The sequence below is a fragment of the Mustela nivalis genome, assembly GCF_964662115.1.
Source record: "Mustela nivalis genome assembly, chromosome: 8".
NCBI lineage: Eukaryota > Metazoa > Chordata > Mammalia > Carnivora > Mustelidae > Mustela > Mustela nivalis.
The window spans coordinates 31,664,695-31,684,229 of record NC_139027.1 but is presented as its reverse complement, the minus strand read 5'-3'; the positions used below and the strand labels follow the sequence as shown (position 1 = coordinate 31,684,229).

The window sequence follows — 19,535 nt, the reverse complement described above, 5'->3', positions numbered from 1 at the left end:
GTCAAATAAGTAAATAAAATCTTCTGTTTAAAATGTAAAAAAAAAAAAAGAGAGAGAGAGAGAGAGAAAGAAGAAAAAAAGAAAAATATTAATCAAATGAAAGTATGATAAGGAGATCATTTGAATTAAATGGTCTCAATGACTCTAAATATGACCATAACTAAAATAAATGTAAATAGTTAAAAAAAAAAGGCAAAGAGAAATAGAGTATCAAATTGGCATAAAAACAAAAAGATGCAAAAATAAGTTGTCTAGAGAGATACCCTTAAATACAGAAAAGTTGAAAATAAAAGGGAGGAAAAAGATATAATAGGTAAGTATTACCCAAAAAACAGAGGAGAAATTTTAATGTCAGATGAAAGTAAGTTCAAGGCCAAAAACAGCAGAGGAAAATATGAATATGATATACAGATTAAAAGAATATAAACCAAAAAGGTCCAATGATTATATCCCTTCATTTAGAGCTTATCATATTTCAAGCACTATTCTAAGAACACTTGATGTATTAATTCATCCAATCCTCAGCAACCCCTTGGGGTAAATATCATTGTCATCCCCCATTTGGCAGAGAAGGGAACGGAGGCACAGAGGATTAAGACGCATCCACAGAACACTTTCAGATTGTCTGACTCAGAGTTGACATTCTCAACCTCTATTTTCTGCTACTCTTCTAAATTGTAAAGTAACAACAGATAGGTTTTTAAGGACATAAATCAAGAATAAACCATGAATTTATTCGGAAATTTTATCACACCCTATAGAAATTGATAGGTCAGGTAGAAAACAAAGTAATAAAACACGGATCAGCAAATCATGACTTGCAGACTGGCCACCTACTTTTGTAAATAAAATTTTACGGGAACACAGCTGCACACATCCATTTCTATATCGTCTATAGCTGTTTCTGAGTTACAAAAGCAGAGTTGAGTAGTTACGACAGAAACACTTTAACCTATGTTTACCCTCTGTCCTTTATGAAAGTTTGCCAGCACAAGGTTTAAACAAAATTAACTAGTTCCACCACTGATACAAAGAGCATTACACCCAGATAAGAGGGTCTGCATATCTTTCACACAGTGCGTCAGATTCATTATTGTAAAGCTCTAATTCCCCCTGCCCTGCGTAATAACACAGCTGTCCAAAATATAACCCTGATCACAACATCAGAGAATTAACAAACACGAAGACCAAATAAGTAAGATGAAAATCAGTGCCTTAAGAAAAGGCATTTGAATGTGACAGTGAAATGCACAGATTGCTGGTGCTAATTTAAATGAGTGCAGAGTTATGAACTAGTAAAATGTCTCAATGTAACTGTGAATATTAGTCAACATTTCCTGCACAATTACTTGAAGCACCTACTGCACACATCTTGAAGGAGAAAGCTGGTAAGATCCTGGGTATTGAGATGCAGGAGCAAAAATTCTATTCTCAGTTCTACCCTTTAGCAGTGCTGTGTTTGGGAAAGTCACTTAACCACTCTGTGCCTCAATTTCCTGATCTGTAAATTGAGGCTAATAATAATAACCACCTGACATTAGTAAGAGGGCATAGAGTCAAGAGGTAAGGTAATCCAAGTTTAAGAGGCTATCTTTTGTTTAGTTCTGCGACTATCTCCTAATAATGACTGTCATGAATGATGGACAAGGCAGAGATGTTTTTATGATCAATACCACAGAAAGCAAGACACTTGTGCCAAGGTTCTCTGTGATAGGAAATCAATTTTAAGAATAGAAGTGCAAAGTATATATTCTCCTTTTTTTTAAGGTTTTATTTATTTATTTGACAGACAGAGATCACAAGCAGGCAGAGAGGCAGGCAGAGAGAGAGGAGGAAGCAGGCTCCTCTCGGAGCAGAGAACCCGATGTGGGGCTCGATCCCAGGACCCAGGGATCACGACCTGAGCCAAAGGCAGAGGCTTTAACCCACTGAGCCATCCAGACGTCCCAGTATATATTCTCTTAACTCTAACTCTAACCATAATGCTGTTGTTCAAAAGACTATAACTTGTTCTGATCAGAGCTAAAGAAATAGGTTACCAGACTTTACCAATATTTAGGGAATCCATTTCTTAGCATATGGGCATCAAAAATAAAGACAGAATAAGAAAAACTGGCAAAGCTCATGACTCAAAGATCTGGTGTAAGAGCAGAACTTAGACCCAGAATATGTCATTAATGGTGCTTGGGGGAAAGTTTAACTTTCCATACCCTAGATAAACATTTTAATGTATATACTCAAAAAATAACCATAACCTCTACAACAAAGGAAGCCTAGAGAGGAAGATTAGAGTACGTCCATCACTTTAGGTAATGTTGCATCCAAGACTGTGAATCTCTTCTGTAGGAAATTTCTTATTGCAAATATTATCATTTATATAAACAGAAGCAACTGACTCATGGCTGACCTTGTGTATCATGGGCTTCATGTGACCTGAGACCCTTTATGTAAAACATGGGAATCTCCTAAGTGACCATGAGAACTCTTAAAGCCCATCTTTTTTCTAAAGACTTTTTTTTTTCTCTTGTGCCTGTTAGTCCTTGTAGGAGAGCCTCTTCTATTTTCTCATCAAGGCTCAGCAATAAAGATCACAACTGGTCATTTTCATTGAGACTATTATTTAGAAAATTCCAAAATAAACTTTGAAAACTTAATAGTTTGAGTTGTATCACTGTTCTTGCCAAAAGTTGCACTGGTAAAATTAAATCTTGTATTTAAATAAATTATACTATCAGTTCCAAAGGAAAAATAATTAGAATGAGTATATAAACACTCCATCTACTGATCTGCCTTTTAAGGTATACTGAAAAAAAATACTTTCTATGGTTTCTAAATATTTTTATTGAATTAGGTTTAACCATGGTTGTGCTGATTTTCAAAATCATTCAAACAACACAAAGTGTCTTGGAATCTAATACATATTTCCTTCTGGCATTTATCTTCTGAATGTATTGAACAGTTTAAAAAAAAAAAAAAGGATCACCTCATAAAATCTCATTTCTGTAGGCAGTGCTGGTGTTAATGCAATCAAGTAGCATAAACAGGAAAACCCTTATAAAAAATGGTTACCCGTGATGATTATTACTAGTGTTTAAATTTGTTTCTCAGGGATCACACTTCTTACACCTAATCCAGGATGCAAGACTGGATGATTTGCCTCTGTCAGATATTGAAGCCTGGTAAAATAAACAGTTTTCATTTGGTACCATAAAACTTGAGACCAGAAGGTTATCACAATAAGTCAGGGAGGCAATCAGAACATAGAGCAATCTGAACAGAATATTTTCTTCCCCTCTCACTTCGGGCTGAAATCATGCCACCATGAAACATCAGCCAGTCTAGACCACATCTCTTGAAGGCCCTGACTTCCAGAGACTTCTGTTTGTTCTGCAAAAAATAATTTTATGAGCAAAATCTTATGATTATCAGTTTTTCTAAAGAGAACCATAAGAACTCCTGTACGTTGCTACTGTTTGGCTGAGAGTGAAACTGTATCCCTTTTCGTGGATATTTTTACCAAAAAAAAAAAAGTCTTCTCCCTGGTTTTCAGCATTTACGCTATTCTTTTTTTTTTTTTTTTTTTTTTTTTAAGCTCTCTTATTTATTTGAGAGAGAGAGAGAGCACAAGCAGAGGAAGCTGGCAGGCAGGAGAAAGCAGGTTCCTCACTGAGCAAGGAGCCTGATTCTGGACTCAGTAGCTGGACTCTGGGATGATGACCTGAGCCGAACACAGACACTTAGCCAGTTGAGTCACCCGGGCATTCCTGTTTGCTATACTCTTTATCCCCCAAGTACATTAAAAAAAATATATTTCTTTAAGAAAAAAAATTTGCCGAAGGATAGCTAATGAAGAAGAATTTTCCCTACTGAGTTCCCTATAAGAACCTCTATGATTAGTTGATAATAGTTAAATATCAATAATATTTAATTGCAATAGGTAAATAAAGTTTTAAAATTAAAAATGTTTGAACATTTTTAAAAAATGTTAAAGAATCGAAGAAATAATATTGAAGCCCCAGTCTCTGGAGATCTTGGTATTTCTTTAGATACTAGTTTTCTACCATTATCTTCAAATAATTTTAAAAAACCTTTTTATGGATAAAGAATACATGGTCCATATATACAATGGAGTATTATGCCTCCATCAGAAAGGATGAATACCCAACTTTTGTATCAACATGGACGGGACTGGAGGAGATTATACTGAGTGAAATAAGTCAAGCAGAGAGAGTCAATTATCATATGGTTTCACTTACTTGTGGAGCATAAGGAATAACATGGAGAACATTAGGTGAAGGAAAGGAAAAGTGAATTGGGGGAAATTTGAGGGGGAGATGAACCATGAGAGACTGTGGACTCTGAGAAATAAACTGAGGGTTTTGGAGGGGAGGGAGCTGGGGCGTTGGGTGAGCCTGGTGGTGTGTATTGAGGAGGGCACATATTGCATGGAGCACTGGGCGTTGTCCATAAACAATGAATCTTGGAACACAAAAAACAAAATTAAATTTTTTAAAAGAGGAAGAAAAAGAAAAAAAAACTATTTAAATGTGTCACATAAAAATTAATCATTTGTGTGCATGGTTTTATACATATCTCAAGCAATTAATTGAGGTAAAATCTGAAGAAGACTCTTAGAGGAAATTAATTCCTGTATCTGTCTCTTTCCCACCTCTTTGCATTCATGGTTGGTGGATTTTCTTGGGAACTCACTCAAATGCTGTTAAACTGACCAAAGCAAGCAGGAGAGTCAAGAGTAACAAGAGTGGCACCTGCCAGAGGTCAGAAAGGAATGGCCACTACTGGTTATATTCCTTTTCTATTTCCAAATAGAGCAATATGTTGCAGTCACAATATCAGCTGTCAAATCTTACCAAAATAAACCAAAACCTAAAGGGAGCAGGGAACTCTTACATGGTCATTAACCCAGAAAGGTACTTTCTTAGAAAATGAGCTCTGTGAGCTTTGACCTTTTCAGTCTCATTCATTACCATATTCAAAGGACCTAAAACAGATATAATTACGATTTTTAAATACCATTGTTTTTAATTCTGTAAATTTAAACTGCAGAAAATAATGCCAACTTCTGGGTTCTGAAAATTACACACCATAAGATGTCTAATGACAATATAAGATAGACAGGAGGCCATATACTGGTGTTTCCCATATGCGTAGCTAAAAATCACACCTGGCACAGAGCTGATGGATGCTTGAAAAGATTTTTGGATCAATGAATTAATATTATTTTTAAAAATTAGATATGCCATTCTACCATGCTTATGTTAATGATTGGAAACATAAAAACATAAATGCTAAACTTAGAATTATAGTATACCAATCATGGTGTGGGGTTTTTTGTGTTTTCTTTTTTTTAATTTAAATTCAGTTAATTAATATAAAGTGTATTATTAGCTTCAGAGGTAGAGTTCAGTGATTCATCAGTCTTATATAACACCCAGGGCTCATTACATCAAATGCCCTCATTAATGCCTATCACCCAGTTACTCCATCCACAGCCCACCCCTGCCGCCTCCAGCAACCCTCAGTGTGTTTCCTATAAAAGAGTCTTTTATGGTTTGTCTCCCTCTCTGATTTTGTCTTTTTTTATTTTTCCCTCCCTTCCCGTTTTGTTTCTTAAATTCCACATGAGTGAGATTCTATAATTGTCTTTCTCTGATTGACTTATTTCCCTTAGCATGATACCCTCTAGTTCCATCTATGTCCTTACAAATGGCAAGATATCATTTTTTTTAGGATTTTATTTATTTATTTGACAGACAGAGATAACAAGTAGGCAGAGAGGCAGGCAGAGAGAGAGGAGGAAGCAGGCTCCCCACAGAGCAGAGAACCCGATGTGGGGCTCGATCCCAGGACCCTGGGATCATGACCTGAGCTGAAGGCAGAGGCTTTAACCCACTGAGCCACCCAGGTGCCCAAGATATCATTTTTTGATGACTAAGTAGTACTCCATTATGTGTATGTATATATTATTATGTGTATGTATATATGTATTATATATACATATAAATATATATTCTTTATTTATTTATTTATTTATTTATCCTTCTTTATCCATTCATCTGTAAATGGACATCTGGACTCTTTCCATACTTTGGCTCTTGTGGACATATTGCTATAAACATTGGGGTGCAGGTATTTACCTAGTAGTGCAGTTGCTGGCTCATAGGGTAGCTCTGTTTTCAACTTTTTAAGGAACCTCCATACTGTTTTACTGGCTGCACCAGCTTGCGTTTCCACCAATGGTATAAAAGTTTCCCCTTTCTCCTCATCCTCACCAACACCTGTCATTTCCTAACTTGTTAATTTTAGCCATTCTGACCAGTATGAGGGGGTATCTCATTGCAGTTTTGATTTGTATTTCCCCAATGCCAAGTGATGCTGAAAATTTTTTCAAGTATCTTTTGGCCATTTGGATGTCTTCTTTGGAAAAATGTCTGTTCATGTCTTCTGCCCATTTTTTGATTGGATTATTTGTTCTTTGGGTGTTGAGTTTGATAAGTTCTTTATAGACTTTTGGACACTAGCCCTTTATCTGATAAGAATTTGCAAATATCTTCTCCTATTCTGTCAGTTGTCTTTTGGTTTTGTTGACTGTTTCCTTTGCTGTGCAAAAGCTTGTTATTTGATGAAGTCACAATAGTTCATTTTTGCCTTTGTTTCCCTTGCCTTGGGAGACATGTCTAGCAAGAAGTTGCTGCAGCTGAGGTCACAGAGGTTGTTGCCTGTGTTCTCCTCTAGGATTTTGATAGACTCCTGTCTCACATTTAGGTCTTCCATCCATTTTGAGTCTCTTTTTGTGTGTGGTGTAAGGAAATGGTCCAGTTTCATTGTTCTGCATGTGGCTGTCCAATTTTCCCAACACCATTTGTTGAAGAGACTGTCTTCCTTCCACTGGCTATTCTTTCCTGCTTTGTCGAAGATTAGTTGGGTCCATTTCTGAGTTCTCTATTCTGTTCCATTGATCTATGTGTCTGTTTTTGTGCCAGTACCATACTGTCTTGATGATTACAGCTTTGTAATTGAGCTTGAAGTCCAGAATTGTGATGCCACCAGCTTTTGTCTTCTTTTTCAACATTCCTTTGGCTATTCAGAGTCTTTTCTGGTTCCATACAAATTTTAGGATTATTTGTTTCAGCTTTGCGAAAAAGTTGATGGTATTTTGATAGGTATTGCATTGAATGTATAGATTGCTCTAGGTAGCACAGACATCTTAAAAATACTTGTTCTTCCAATCCATGATCATGGAACATTTTTAACCATGCTCTGTTTTTGATAATTTTATTCCAGTGTAATTTATGGGAAATATCATGGATGTTTGTGATAGCAGTTATATATTTAGACAAATTATTTTAGAGTTTTAGCCAGGTCTTCCAAAAAACATTTCATTTTGGGGATTTATTTGCATCTAATTTGAGTTTGGTCTAGGATACCCTTTGTTTCAGTTTGAAATGCTTTTGTAAGCAGGTAATTAACGAGAGAACCACTATTAGGGAGACTACACATAAAGACACTTACAGCTTACTTAGCAAGAAAAAGTAGATAGTCAGGGTTCAACAATGTTATTAGGGATCCAGGCTCTTTCCAACTTTCTGCTTCCCCTTTCTTAACTTGGGGTTTTGTTCTTAATGCTTGTTGCCTCATGGTCGCAAGATTGCAACTAGAGCATGAGGCATCACATATGCATTCAAGACCGAAAAGAGGAAGATGCTACACCAGATGAGTTCTCTGGTATTTGTTTCTTTTATCAGAAAAGCAAAAAGTTTTCCAGAAAACCCAGTGGAGATTCATTGCCCTGAACTAGGTCACGTGGCCAACCTCAGGTGGACAAGGATAAACAGCCTGGACAAGCCAATATCTGATAAAGAAGAACAGGATTGCCTGGCAATGGTTCTCTATTCTAGCGGGAGATATTTTTAAAATTCTAGTGCCTAGGCCCCACTTCAAACCAGTTAAACCTCCCCCACGGAGGGGGAACAGGAATCTGTATGTGCAGCCAGGAATGAGAATCACAGACTGGACCATTCAAGAGTCATTGCTAGGACTGGCACTTTGTCATCATGAGAGAAATCTGGGTTTTGTTAAAAAGAGAAGAAATAAAGAGGTCGGGTTAGGAAAACACGTAATAGTGCCAGCCACACCCTTCAACTTACTATTAGTCCCATAACTCTATTTGAAGATGTTCCTTCTGACATTCATTCAACAGACATTTATTAAGCACCTCCTATGTGACAGGTTCTGGGGACAAAAGATGGATAAGTTCCATAACTTGGAGACTAGTGAAAGGGACGAACATGTAAGGAAAAAAAAATCCATCAAAATCCAGTATACAGGCATGAGGAGAAGAAGGAAATGGGAAGTTGTTCAGCTTTACAAGATGAAAAGTTCTGGAGCTCCATAGCCCAACCACGGAGATGACTACGGTTAATGTTGCACATTTAAAAATAGTAAATTTTATGTTATGTGATTTTTATAATGAAAAAACAGAAACAAAACAAAACCAATCTGAGAGATAAATCCTAACAGAAGAATAAAGCTAAAAGCTCATAGAAGACAAAAGAATCTTTTTTTTTCTTTTTTTTTTCCTTGAGAATTTTTTTCATTCATCAAAATCTTGATGTGCATAATGATCCAACTATCTTTTTCAGTAATCATCTGTCTCTGCCCTGTGATTTCACCCTTTCTGACCTGATCTTAGGATATCAACCTTGTATAGAAAGTGATAGATAGAGGTAAATATCAGTTGCTGCTTTCTGGGACACCCAGAAGACACCATCATGGGAGAGGAATCAGCAGGCCACACGCCAAAACATCAGACCAGGGGAACTGCCAGTCTCAGAAATCTTGGAAGGGTTGAGCTTGTGCCCTTATCCAGTTCTCTTTATAAAGAGGCAAGTATCTCACGAAGGATCTCATTCATATTTTTGAAAATATTTAAGGCATTTCTTAGCCTTTCCTTCATTTTGGCAAGCTAAACAATTCCAACTCTTTTTAACCTTTCACACAAGATTTATTTTCCTCAGGTCCTTCTTCAATTTTTCTTCCAAAACTTCTCTACCTTTTTTTCTTTTAAAGACTTTATTTATTTGGCAGAGAGCGATCACAAGTGGGCAGAGAGGCAAGCAGAGAGAGAGAAGAGGAGGAAGCAGGCTCCCTGCAGAGTAGAGAGCCCGATGCGGGACTCAATCTCAGGACCCTGAGATCATGACCTGAGCAGAAGGCAGAGGCTTAACCCACTGAGCCACCCAGGTGCCCCTAAACTTCTCTACTTTTAAACCCATGTCAAAATGAAGTGATTATACAGGGTGCCTGGGTGGCTCAGTGGGTCTTTGGCTTAGGTCATGATCCCAGGGTCCTGGGATGGAGCCCTACATCCCGCTCTCTGCTCAGCAGGGAGCCTGCTTCCCCCACTTCTCTCTCTGCCTGCCTCTCTGCCTACTTGTGATCTCTGTCTGTCAAATAAATAAATAAATCTTTTTTAAAAATAAACTGATCATAATAGAAAAAATGCTATATTGACTCATAGAAATTAAATATGAAATTCATGGTCAGTTTGCAATCCACTTTTAGCATTTAAGCTTAGAACAGCTAGATTTGGATTAAACTTGTGCCTCATCTGCCTTCCTCCATTTTTTTCGTTGCATTTGTTCCTTAGTTGTATCTTATTATTGAGACATTTTTTTCTCAAGTATTTGAGTATCATTCTGGTAGCATCTGGGTAGAAGGCTAACCATAATTTAAAGAAGAGGGAGGAATTTCCCAACCAAGTTATCACTTCATGCAGTTTTCAACAAAGTTATGTGCGTCAATGTTTTTATTCTGTGTATGATCAGTTTGAAAGAGCAAATGCTGACCATATTGAGCAATATATTTAAAACATATGGGTATCACATTGGTCTGGAATTGTTTGGGCTAACAATGGTTTCTAATTATTTGTTGTAAGTGCTCTGTCTTCTGAGGAAATCCAACTCTTCAAAACTGTCATTGTTGTTCTCAGTCCACAAAGAGTCTCTAAGTTTGTAAGAGTATCTCCCCCCTCTTCCAACACATACATTCTTTCACAACTTTAGAAACTTGTCATTTATAAGAAGCCAAGCTCACCGCCTCAGTGGAGAAGAATGCTGCCAACTTAAAGAGCATGTGTGCTCAGCCCAAAAAGTCTGGGACATCTACACTAGGATCTACATCCAATGTAGACAACCAACATAACATCCAGTACAAACTACACACGATGTCCAGATAACAGATTTAAACAATTCTGATTAATATGATTAATCCTTGTGCTAGTGAAAAGCTAGTACTATTTTAAATGTTGCTTGAAAAAACTAGAAGAAAGTGATCATCCAAAAATATAAAATTGAGACTGTTAAGCCAAGCCATGATTCCCTGATTCTAATCCCCATTAGTTAACCCGCTCTGGGTTGCCCGAGATTGCAATGTCTACCAGTGATTAAATATTAAGACGCTTGGTTTATATAAAATTTGTTGTTCCAGCTGAGGGGGTAAATGCAATTGAACCCAGCTGTTGGCTGGATTTCCATCATTTGAAATTGGCCTGTCTCCCCATAGTATGTCAGTGGTGACCACACATCCCTCTCTGTACATTTCCTGGTAACAGACTGATACACTCAGGTTCTTCTTACCAGCTCTGCTCTGAGTATCTGCTTCTGCTGAATTTTCTCAGATCAGAAACATCCACAGGCCCTGTAAATGGTGCTGCCTCTTTTCCACATCACAATACCCTGATACTTCGAATCCTAAAATACCTCAGGCAAAAATCTATGTTTTGTCTATTTGTTTTACTGAAAGTTGGGATCACAGAAGAGGGTTTAATATGGTAACACCAGAAACAAATTTAAATTGAGCAGTGACTGTCCTTAGAAATTCTTTAGGTACCACACTACTGGTTGGATTATCCCCACTGGCCTCCGTTTCCCACGCTGGTGTCCCACACGTCCCTTTCCTTATCAGATTTTCCCTCTCACAGTATTCTCTATCTCCTGTTGATTTTTATGCAGAGAAGTTTAGTAATTTCCATATTTCTCTGGTTGGTGACTTGAAGCCTTGCTGAACTCCATCAAGGAAATTTCCTAAAAACTATTTTGTACCTAAGATAAAGCCAGCTTTTAAGATTTTTCCCAACCTGGCTACATTTAGATTTTGAAGATTTAAGATAATCTATATGGTATAAGTTAATAGGGTAACAGGGCAATAAAGCAACATATTGTGATAAAAATACAAGTATTATCTGCCTGTAATCTAGAAGCTCATCTAGTACCAAATAATGTCTGGCATTATGTCCTATTCTGAAGGTATTTCATGGAGGAACCAAATGACAGCCTAACCGCATGTTGCAGGTTGCACGCTTTTATTTTGTATCTATATTGTCTGTTTAGCCAAGTAATTCATATCATTTTAAAAATTCATAACATTAAACATAAGTAGTATATATTTTTTTAAGATTTTATTTATTTATTTGACAAAGATCACAAGTAGGCAGAGAGGCAAGAAGAGAGAGAGAGAGGAGGAAGCAGGCTCCCCAATGAGCAGAGAACCCCCAAGACCCTGAGACCATGACCTGAGCTGAAAGCAGAGGCTTTAACCCACTAAGCCACCCAGGTGCCCCATAAGTAGTATATTCTTAATTATTAAATTTCAAGCTTTCTAAAAGAAGAGTGTTGAAAGACAAGCCTGATTATGTATGGCTATATATCAGAAAAAGGTTTTCAAGGGTGCTAAAAATTTTTTTTTTCAAAATAGCACAAAATGTCCACGAGCAAGGAAAAATTATTTCCCCCCAACAAAAAGAAAAATAGAGATGAAAACATATTTATATGCTTGCTTGCTCCATAGTCCACTCTCAGTTCTCAAGGAGACAATGGGAGAAAAGCTGATTGAATTAAGCCAACATGCTAATAAAATCTTCAGATTCTATTCTGCCAAATACGATTCACATTAAAACAAGGTACTCTCTATTTGTATTTCTGAAGAAGTAGAATCTGTCTTTGGTTATTTTTGTTCATTTGTAGATTACATTTGCTTGAGTTTTAAGGTGATTCTGTTTAAATTGCTATTGTTAAAAGAGGCAAAATAAATGACCATCTACTAGAAAGAGTGAGTCTCACCAGAAAATGGAAGAGGGGAATATCAAAATACGGGAATCCAAGCTAGTCTGGGACATTTATGCAGTTTTCCTCATACTAAGAAATAGGAAGATTGGTAATAACAAGCCTCTAATGGAAAATAATTCATAGTAAATATACACACAAATGCAGCACAAGGAAAAGGAATATTAAAACAACAATCTGAGTGAGGTGAACATAACTGCAAGAAGAAAATAACTTGATTTTATTTAGGCAATATAGTTCATCCAAGTAAATTGAAGAAAATTGCATACTCAGTCATTTGTTCAGTCAGCTAATGTATCAAAGAAATAATTTTCATATCCTCTTCCAGCTGGGACATTATAAAGGTCTATCAGATATAAATACGGTTTTATGAGCTCAAAATATACTTAAAACAAATAAAATCACACCAAATACCCTAGTGTTTTGAAATATGCATTAAATGCATGTCTTACTTTTCCCAAAAAGCACTGGGTATACTACAGTATATTTGAACATCAAAATAATAATGAAATAATAATTTCATTGCATAACTACATAACTAAAGCAAGATAATACATATAAAAGAATTCTCTCTCTAGATCAAGGCATGGAGATTACACCTTTTGAATTTTGAAGCTACATTAAAACTACAGTGACATAAACATTAATGAATAAATAATATTCCACAGGCAGTACTTACATACACAATACAGTGATTTTCTGCTCAATTTCCTCTTTTCTAACTGTATATTTAAAGGAGCACTATTCAAGGTAGTTCCCATATACATATAAGTGGTTTAAATGATTACTGTGTGACCAATAGCTTTTTCTCAAATTGCTTTTGTAGTTGCAACCATAAAAATTTGTTGATTCTTGGGGCACCTGGGTGGCTCAGTGGGTTAAGCCGCTGCCTTCGGCTCGGGTCGTGATCCCAGGGTCCTGGGATCGAGCCCCACATCGGGCTCTCTGCTCAGCGGGGAGCCTGCTTCCCTCTCTCTCTCTGCCTGCCTCTCCATCTACTTGTGATTTCCCTCTGTCAAATAAATAAATAAAATCTTTAAAAAAAAAAATTTGTTGATTCTTTCACAATCTATACTGACTTGTTTGGAATATGTGTCCAACAGACTTCTGTGTCCATATCTGAGGTTTTACCACAATGTTGTAACTCCACTGAATTCTAAAAAATCTATAAAACCTTATAGTTACTACCCTGGGTGGTGTGAGCATGAGTTCACTGTATCTCCATGGTGTGTACAAACCTTGGGGAGATGAGTTTCAGAAGATGGAGAATTGGAGGGCCTGGGTGGCTCAGTCAGTCAAGTGTCTGCCTTCGCTCAGGTCATGATCTCAAGATCCAGGAATCGAGCCCTGCATCAGGCTCCCTACTCAGTGCAGTGTCTGCTTCTCTCTCTCTTCCACTGCTCCTCCACACGCACGTGTGTCCTCTCTTTCTCTCTCTCTCTCTCAAATAAATAAAATCTTAAAAAGAAGAAGGAGGAGGAGGAGGGGAAGGTAGAGGAGAAGGAAGAAAGAGGAGGAGAAGAAGAATGTCCTGATTTAGCAAAAATGCTCAGAGGGAGATGAAAAACCACCAACATAACAAGTGCTCACTGGGCTTCAGGATAAGTTCATTTATGCAACTCCACTTATTTATTAAGTGCCTACTATGTGCCAGGCCCAACTGTTTTCCTTCCCTTTCCATATATTGCACTGTGCTGTCATCCTTTATGTGTCTCTCTCAGCAATCCGGCACCATCACCATTACCACCCATTAAACTAGCAGTTTCTCCAAGGCTGGAACCTCGTTATATTAACTGATACACTAACATGGCCTCAATAAATATTTATGAGTGAATAAATAATAAAGGTATAAAATATATAAATAGAAGCATGCTAGAAAGGCAGCAGAGAACATTCTGGAAGATGTGGCATTCTACCTGAGACTTAAAAAAAAGAAATGGAAGAGAAGATGATTCTAGACAAAGGAAGCAGTGTAAGCAAAGGCCTGGGAAGAGGGAGAGAGTGGGCATTTTGGAGAAGTTGGCAATTGAATGGGGAGAAGGGGTCTGGCTCGCCACCAATCCCACTCAAATGTACCAGAACATTGGAGGTGTGAGGCCGTGGACAAGCATGACATATTGAAAGGATCCTAAAGGTCATTCTGACAAGTACTCCTAGTTAAGGAACATTATTTATAAAGCATGTGGGGAGAATAAAAAGGATGCTAAGGAAAGAGGGGAAGTAGTAGGCAAAATTGTGAAGAAGTTACCTTTGGGGTCCCTTCTATCCCCTCATTTCCCTCCATTGGCCTCAATCCTCTACCCTTTTACCCATACCTCACTCCTAAGGGCCCCCATTGGTGTGGTGGTTATTACAATCTCTCCTAGATGAGGAGGACTTTCTTAGAGGAAGTTACATTCCATTTAGTTACATTCCATCCAATTCAGCACAAATTAACTGAGAAACTACCATAGGCAAGCCAGATGCTTGTTATGGATGCTCAGATCAATGAAGTCATCCCATCCTTAAAGATCTCACAACCTAAAACATTTGCATTTTAATATCTAAATACATATATCAAACACTTTTTAAAAGATTTTATTTATTCATTTGAGAGAGAGAGAGCTGCATGAGAGCACAGGTACGCTGGGGAGGAGCAGAGGGAGAGGGATAAGCAGACTCCACATTGAATGTGGAGCCTATGGGGCTTGATCCCACGACACTGAGATCATGACCTGAGCCAAAACCAAGAGTCAGTCACTTAACTGACTGAGCCACCAAGATGCCCCTATATCAAACACTTTTAAGAATTTAAGGAATTGGGCGCCTGGGTGGCTCAGTAGGTTAAGCCTCTGCCTTCAGCTCAGATCATGTGTCCTGGGATCGAGCCCCACATTGGGCTCTCTGCTCAGCAGGGAGCCTGCTCCCCCCACCCCACCCCGCATCTCTCTACCTGCCTCTCTACCTACTTGTGATCTCTGTCAAATAAATAAAATCTTTTAGAAAAAAAAAGAATTAAAGGAATTCCAAAACATGGAGATCTTGAAGCAAATAATCACGCCCTAAATTCTTAAAATGGTCCCACTTAAAAGCATTTCTGTTGTAAAATTGTTCCTGACAACTGCCAACTTCCTACTTGTTGAATATGCAATATTAAAACAGCAAAGCTCATCTGGATATGCTAAGCATCCATAGAGGTCAGTGGTTCTTTTCCAGTAGAGATATATTTTAATGAGAAGCAGAAATGATGGAGCAAAGAGTATTTGAGTAATGAGGAGAGAATTCCAGGTAACTCTCCTCTCAGAAAATCAATTATTTTTCCCCTAAACAGGCAAAACTCCAGCTCTTCCACCTCATCTCAAGCACTGTATGAAAGGCATTCTTGGAAGTGCTGTGCTACAGCAAGACCCAACGGTGAGCAAATGTACCTGCCCCCCCACCCCCACCAACTACAGCAAGAGTAGCCCCTGACCTTGCTGACCAAAGGCTCCTGGGGACAGAAAGGCAAAGAAGAAAGGAAAAGAGGATGTAAGGGAAAGATTGTCTGGAGGACTGCAGCCTCAGCTCAGCAGTGGTTCTGTCCAGGAAGGCATATTGCTAGCCATGGAGGAGTCACTTCTTCACCCACCGTGGGCAGCACCACCATAACATTACCTCTACCCACCTCTCTACTTTTATCTCTATCAAGTTTCCAACTCATATAATTATGCTCTAATAATACCTAACTGATGATGTGGCCTTCCTGTCCCTCAACCCACCCCACTCCCAGACACACATACAGTCAAATTTAGATCTGCTGCTCATACTGCCTGAAAGTCTATACCCTCCATCCCCAGAGAGAAAGAGTGATTTAACTCTTACACAACCTTCAAGGACTGGCTCAAGAGTAACTTTCATCAGGAAGCTCTCCCTGCTGCCTTTCAGTGTTACCACAGCATCTTGGGTACATCCTTATTAAATCAATCATACCATTCGCAAAACCCCTTAAAGTCCAAACCCTTGCTCACTCATATTAGCATCCTCAAGGCTTAGAGTGAGGCCTGGCAGAGAGTGGGTGCCCAGTATTTACTGAACTATGTCTGGGTGCTCACCATCTTGGGGACAGAGTGTAGGAAGTACTAAGGAGGTTTCATGGGTTTCCCCAGACAGACTTGAGTGTCAGGAATCCCAGAGTATAAAGAAGTTGGGATGAGCTATGTCAACTGCCAAAAGAACGAGAACATAGTCTGGAGACCAAAAAAAAAAAGAAAAAAAGACAAAAGAAAAAGAAAGGAAAAACAAAAAAGAAAGGAAAGAAGGAAGGAAAGAATTTGTCAAAATGAAAGGATGTGAGAAGTTGTTTTAGGACTGAAATGTTGAAACACTTGTGTTGCATAATGCCATAAGAATTTTCTTACTACTGTGCCAGTAGACCAGGAGCTGGGGTGGGGTGGGGAGGAAAAGAGGGAGACCCCTTATTTGCCTAGGTCCCTCTGGGAAGCACATGAGAAGCACTATTTAATAGTTTCTATATGTCTTCATATAACTACATATATAACGTCTTTATAACTTCATATAACTGCAGAGCTAATGTAATGCTGTCCACTTTGTAATATGGATTCTACTCCTCCCACGTAGTATTTTCATTGCCAATTCAAAATTCAAAATTAAAGAAGTCCCTTCAATACTGTTAAGAGAGACAATTAAATCAGGTGGCCTAAACTGGATGGTGCATTCATTACCTTCGTGGTAAACTTAGTAGAGCAAGAAATGTGACCTATTCCATGAACATGAAAACATTTAGTTGGAGAATAGGAATTTCTGCTCTGGGTCACAAGGATTCCCAGCTTTGGCCCAAATCTTGGTGTAGACAGAATAGGCCTCCTTATTTTAGCAGAGTAGTGGGGCGGGAATGAGAAGAGGAGTGGAGTAAGTCTGGAGAAATAGAAGAAAGCTCATTACACTGGCCATCAAGACCAGCCTCAGCTGTGCCACTAACTATACCTTGGCCTGTCTCGGGATCAACTTCCTCCGTTTCCAAAAATAAGACAGATGGATTAGATGATATATATCCTTTTTGTAGATCCAAGAACAGATCCCAATTGTACCCCTTCCATCTGTGATTCTAAATAGTCCCACAGGCCTAATCAGGGAAGTTCCAAGCAGTTAGCCAAGCCAACCCACAGGCTCGCCTCCCAGGGGACCGCACCCCCTAACCCCACCTCCGGCTCCACCCCGCCCTCCGGCCCCGGCGCACAGCGCCGGGAGCGCGGGGACGCGCCGTGCGCGCGCCCCAGGCCACGTGACCCCGAGGCGCGGGGCCGCGCGGCCGCCATGGTGGCATCGCCGACAGGTTCCGGCTGGAGCCCCACAGCGGGCGCCAGGTTTTTCTGCACCGCGGGCCGTGGCCTGGAGCCCTTCCTGATGCGGGAGGTGCGGGCGCGGCTGGCGGCCACGCAGGTGAGTCAGCCTCACTGCGCGGCCCGGCGGAAAGGAGGGCGGCCCTGCTCCCTCCGTGCCCGGGTCCGTGTAGACCCTGGAAAGCGACGCGAGTCCCCAGCTTTCAACCCCCGGAGCCAGCGAGGCTACGGTCCTGGGCCTCGGAGTTCTGACACATCCTTTAATTACTGCTGGAAAGAACCGCCAGTCGTTCTCCCCTCTCCTCCTATGACCGCTTATCTCACGTCTGTAGTTTTATTAAGGGGGGAGAGCGTTGAGCGAAGTTATTTCCTAGATTCTTTAACAGAAGGTATAGGATAGTGCCCCTGTCAGTGAGACCTGACAGAGTTAGAAGCCTTTCTCCATCCTTTACGTACAAATGCTGTCTTCAGGTTGGGTTACTTGAGTCCTGCCAGTTTCCTGATCACCACTGTATTCACTTCGTAGGATTGTTGAGAGGATTATATGATAAAGGGTATCTCCACTACACCGAGTAAATAGCAGCTACGAAAGTAATAACAGTCTTGGAGGCCTTGCAGTCCAACTTCTGGAGGAAGTTAACAGTCGGTGATATCTACCTGTTCCTTTCAATGAGATGAACGAGGTTTGGAACTTGAGTTTAGTTCTAGAAAATGCAGGACTGGTTTCTTGAAAGCAGAGAGAAAAGATGTAATCGAAACAGACTCCCGTAACGTGGTGGGCTCTAGATGACAGTGTGCATGATGTGTTTTTGGAAAAGGAAAACTTACTAAATGAAATTGACCACGCCACTCTAGCAACCCCTTACAGCGCAAGCCACAAAAGGATTTTCTGCAGTGAGGGAGGTGGAGGCCTGGAGGATAGAGGGGGTCATGAAAAATGGTATCGGTTTGGGTCACAGAACTTAACAGAATGCTGAATGTAGCTAATCTAAAAAAAGCAACAATGTAAGAACTGCGGACATTAAGTAAACATTTAGTCTCTGTCAGGCCCACGTTCTTAGGTCTTTACTCTGTATTCACCTGCTTAATTTTCACAACAACTCAGTGAGGTAGGCTCTACATTTAACAAAAAGGAAAATGAAGCATAGGTAAGTCCAATAAATTATTCAAGTCATGTAAAGTGGTAGATGTGGAATTTAAACCCAAGCTGCCTGAACTCAGGCATGAATATATAATCATGTCCAACCCAGGCAGGCCAGAACCTGGCTCCAGTTCCTTGGCTCCTGTGCGGCTGTTACATCATGCTGCACTGATTTGAGGGGGGGGGGGGGGAGAATGTTAACTTAGAATTCTTAGTATGAAAAATAGAAGGCTTGACCCAAATGGAGTTACCTTCTCTGTTTGTTCTCCATCTTCTCTAAAGACAAAATGAGACACGGAGGACTAAAGTGTTCATCACAGAAACAAACAAACAAAAAAATCAGTTCATTATAGGGACAAACTTGTTGGCAATAACAAGAATTAAATACCAAAAGATTTAAGGATTCGTATTTTGATTGTGTATGTTTTAATGATAGATATGCTGGGATGCCTGGGTGGATTAGTCAGGTAAGTGTCTGCCTTCAGCTCAGATCATGATTCTGGAGTCCTGGGACTGAGTGCCATTATCAGGCTCCCTGCTCAGTGGGGAGTCGGCTTCTCCCTCTCTCCCTCTCCCTGCTCCTTCTGACTCTCTTGCTCCCTCTCTCTCTCTCTAAAATAATTAAAAATCTTTAAAAAAAAATAAGGATAGATATTCTTGGAAATGGAATCTGAACAAATAACCTGTGAAATTCCATCTCAGTTTCATGATATAAACTCTGAAAAGTTAAGGCAATCCTGAAAGAATAATGATAGCATCTAACATTTATAAAGCACTTAAAGTGTGTCAGACACTTTTACGTACATTGGATATGATTTAATCCTCAAAAGAATCCTATGTGAGAGGTCATTTTCCCCTCCATTTTACAAAGAAATAAAAAGAAAACTGACTGCTACATGGTGCAGCCGGGACTTGTATCTGAAGCTTTTTTGC

The 19,535-nt window shown here is 39.3% G+C and overlaps 1 protein-coding gene across 2 annotated transcripts in view; it reads left to right on the top strand.

Annotated features, from left to right (window-relative positions):
* Window positions 1-17,391: 17,391 nt before the first annotated feature.
* Window positions 17,392-19,535, top strand: part of THUMPD2 (THUMP domain 2 tRNA and snRNA guanosine methyltransferase) — a 40,123-nt gene continuing 37,979 nt past the window's right edge. The window contains exon 1 of one of the 2 annotated variants that reach the window (XM_082743275.1): window positions 17,392-17,561. In XM_082743275.1, the coding sequence (XP_082599401.1) occupies window positions 17,436-17,561 (126 nt within the window). In that variant the 5' untranslated portion in view covers window positions 17,392-17,435. The remainder of the gene's footprint in view (window positions 17,562-19,535) is intronic. The other variant, XM_082743274.1, reaches the window with a different exon arrangement.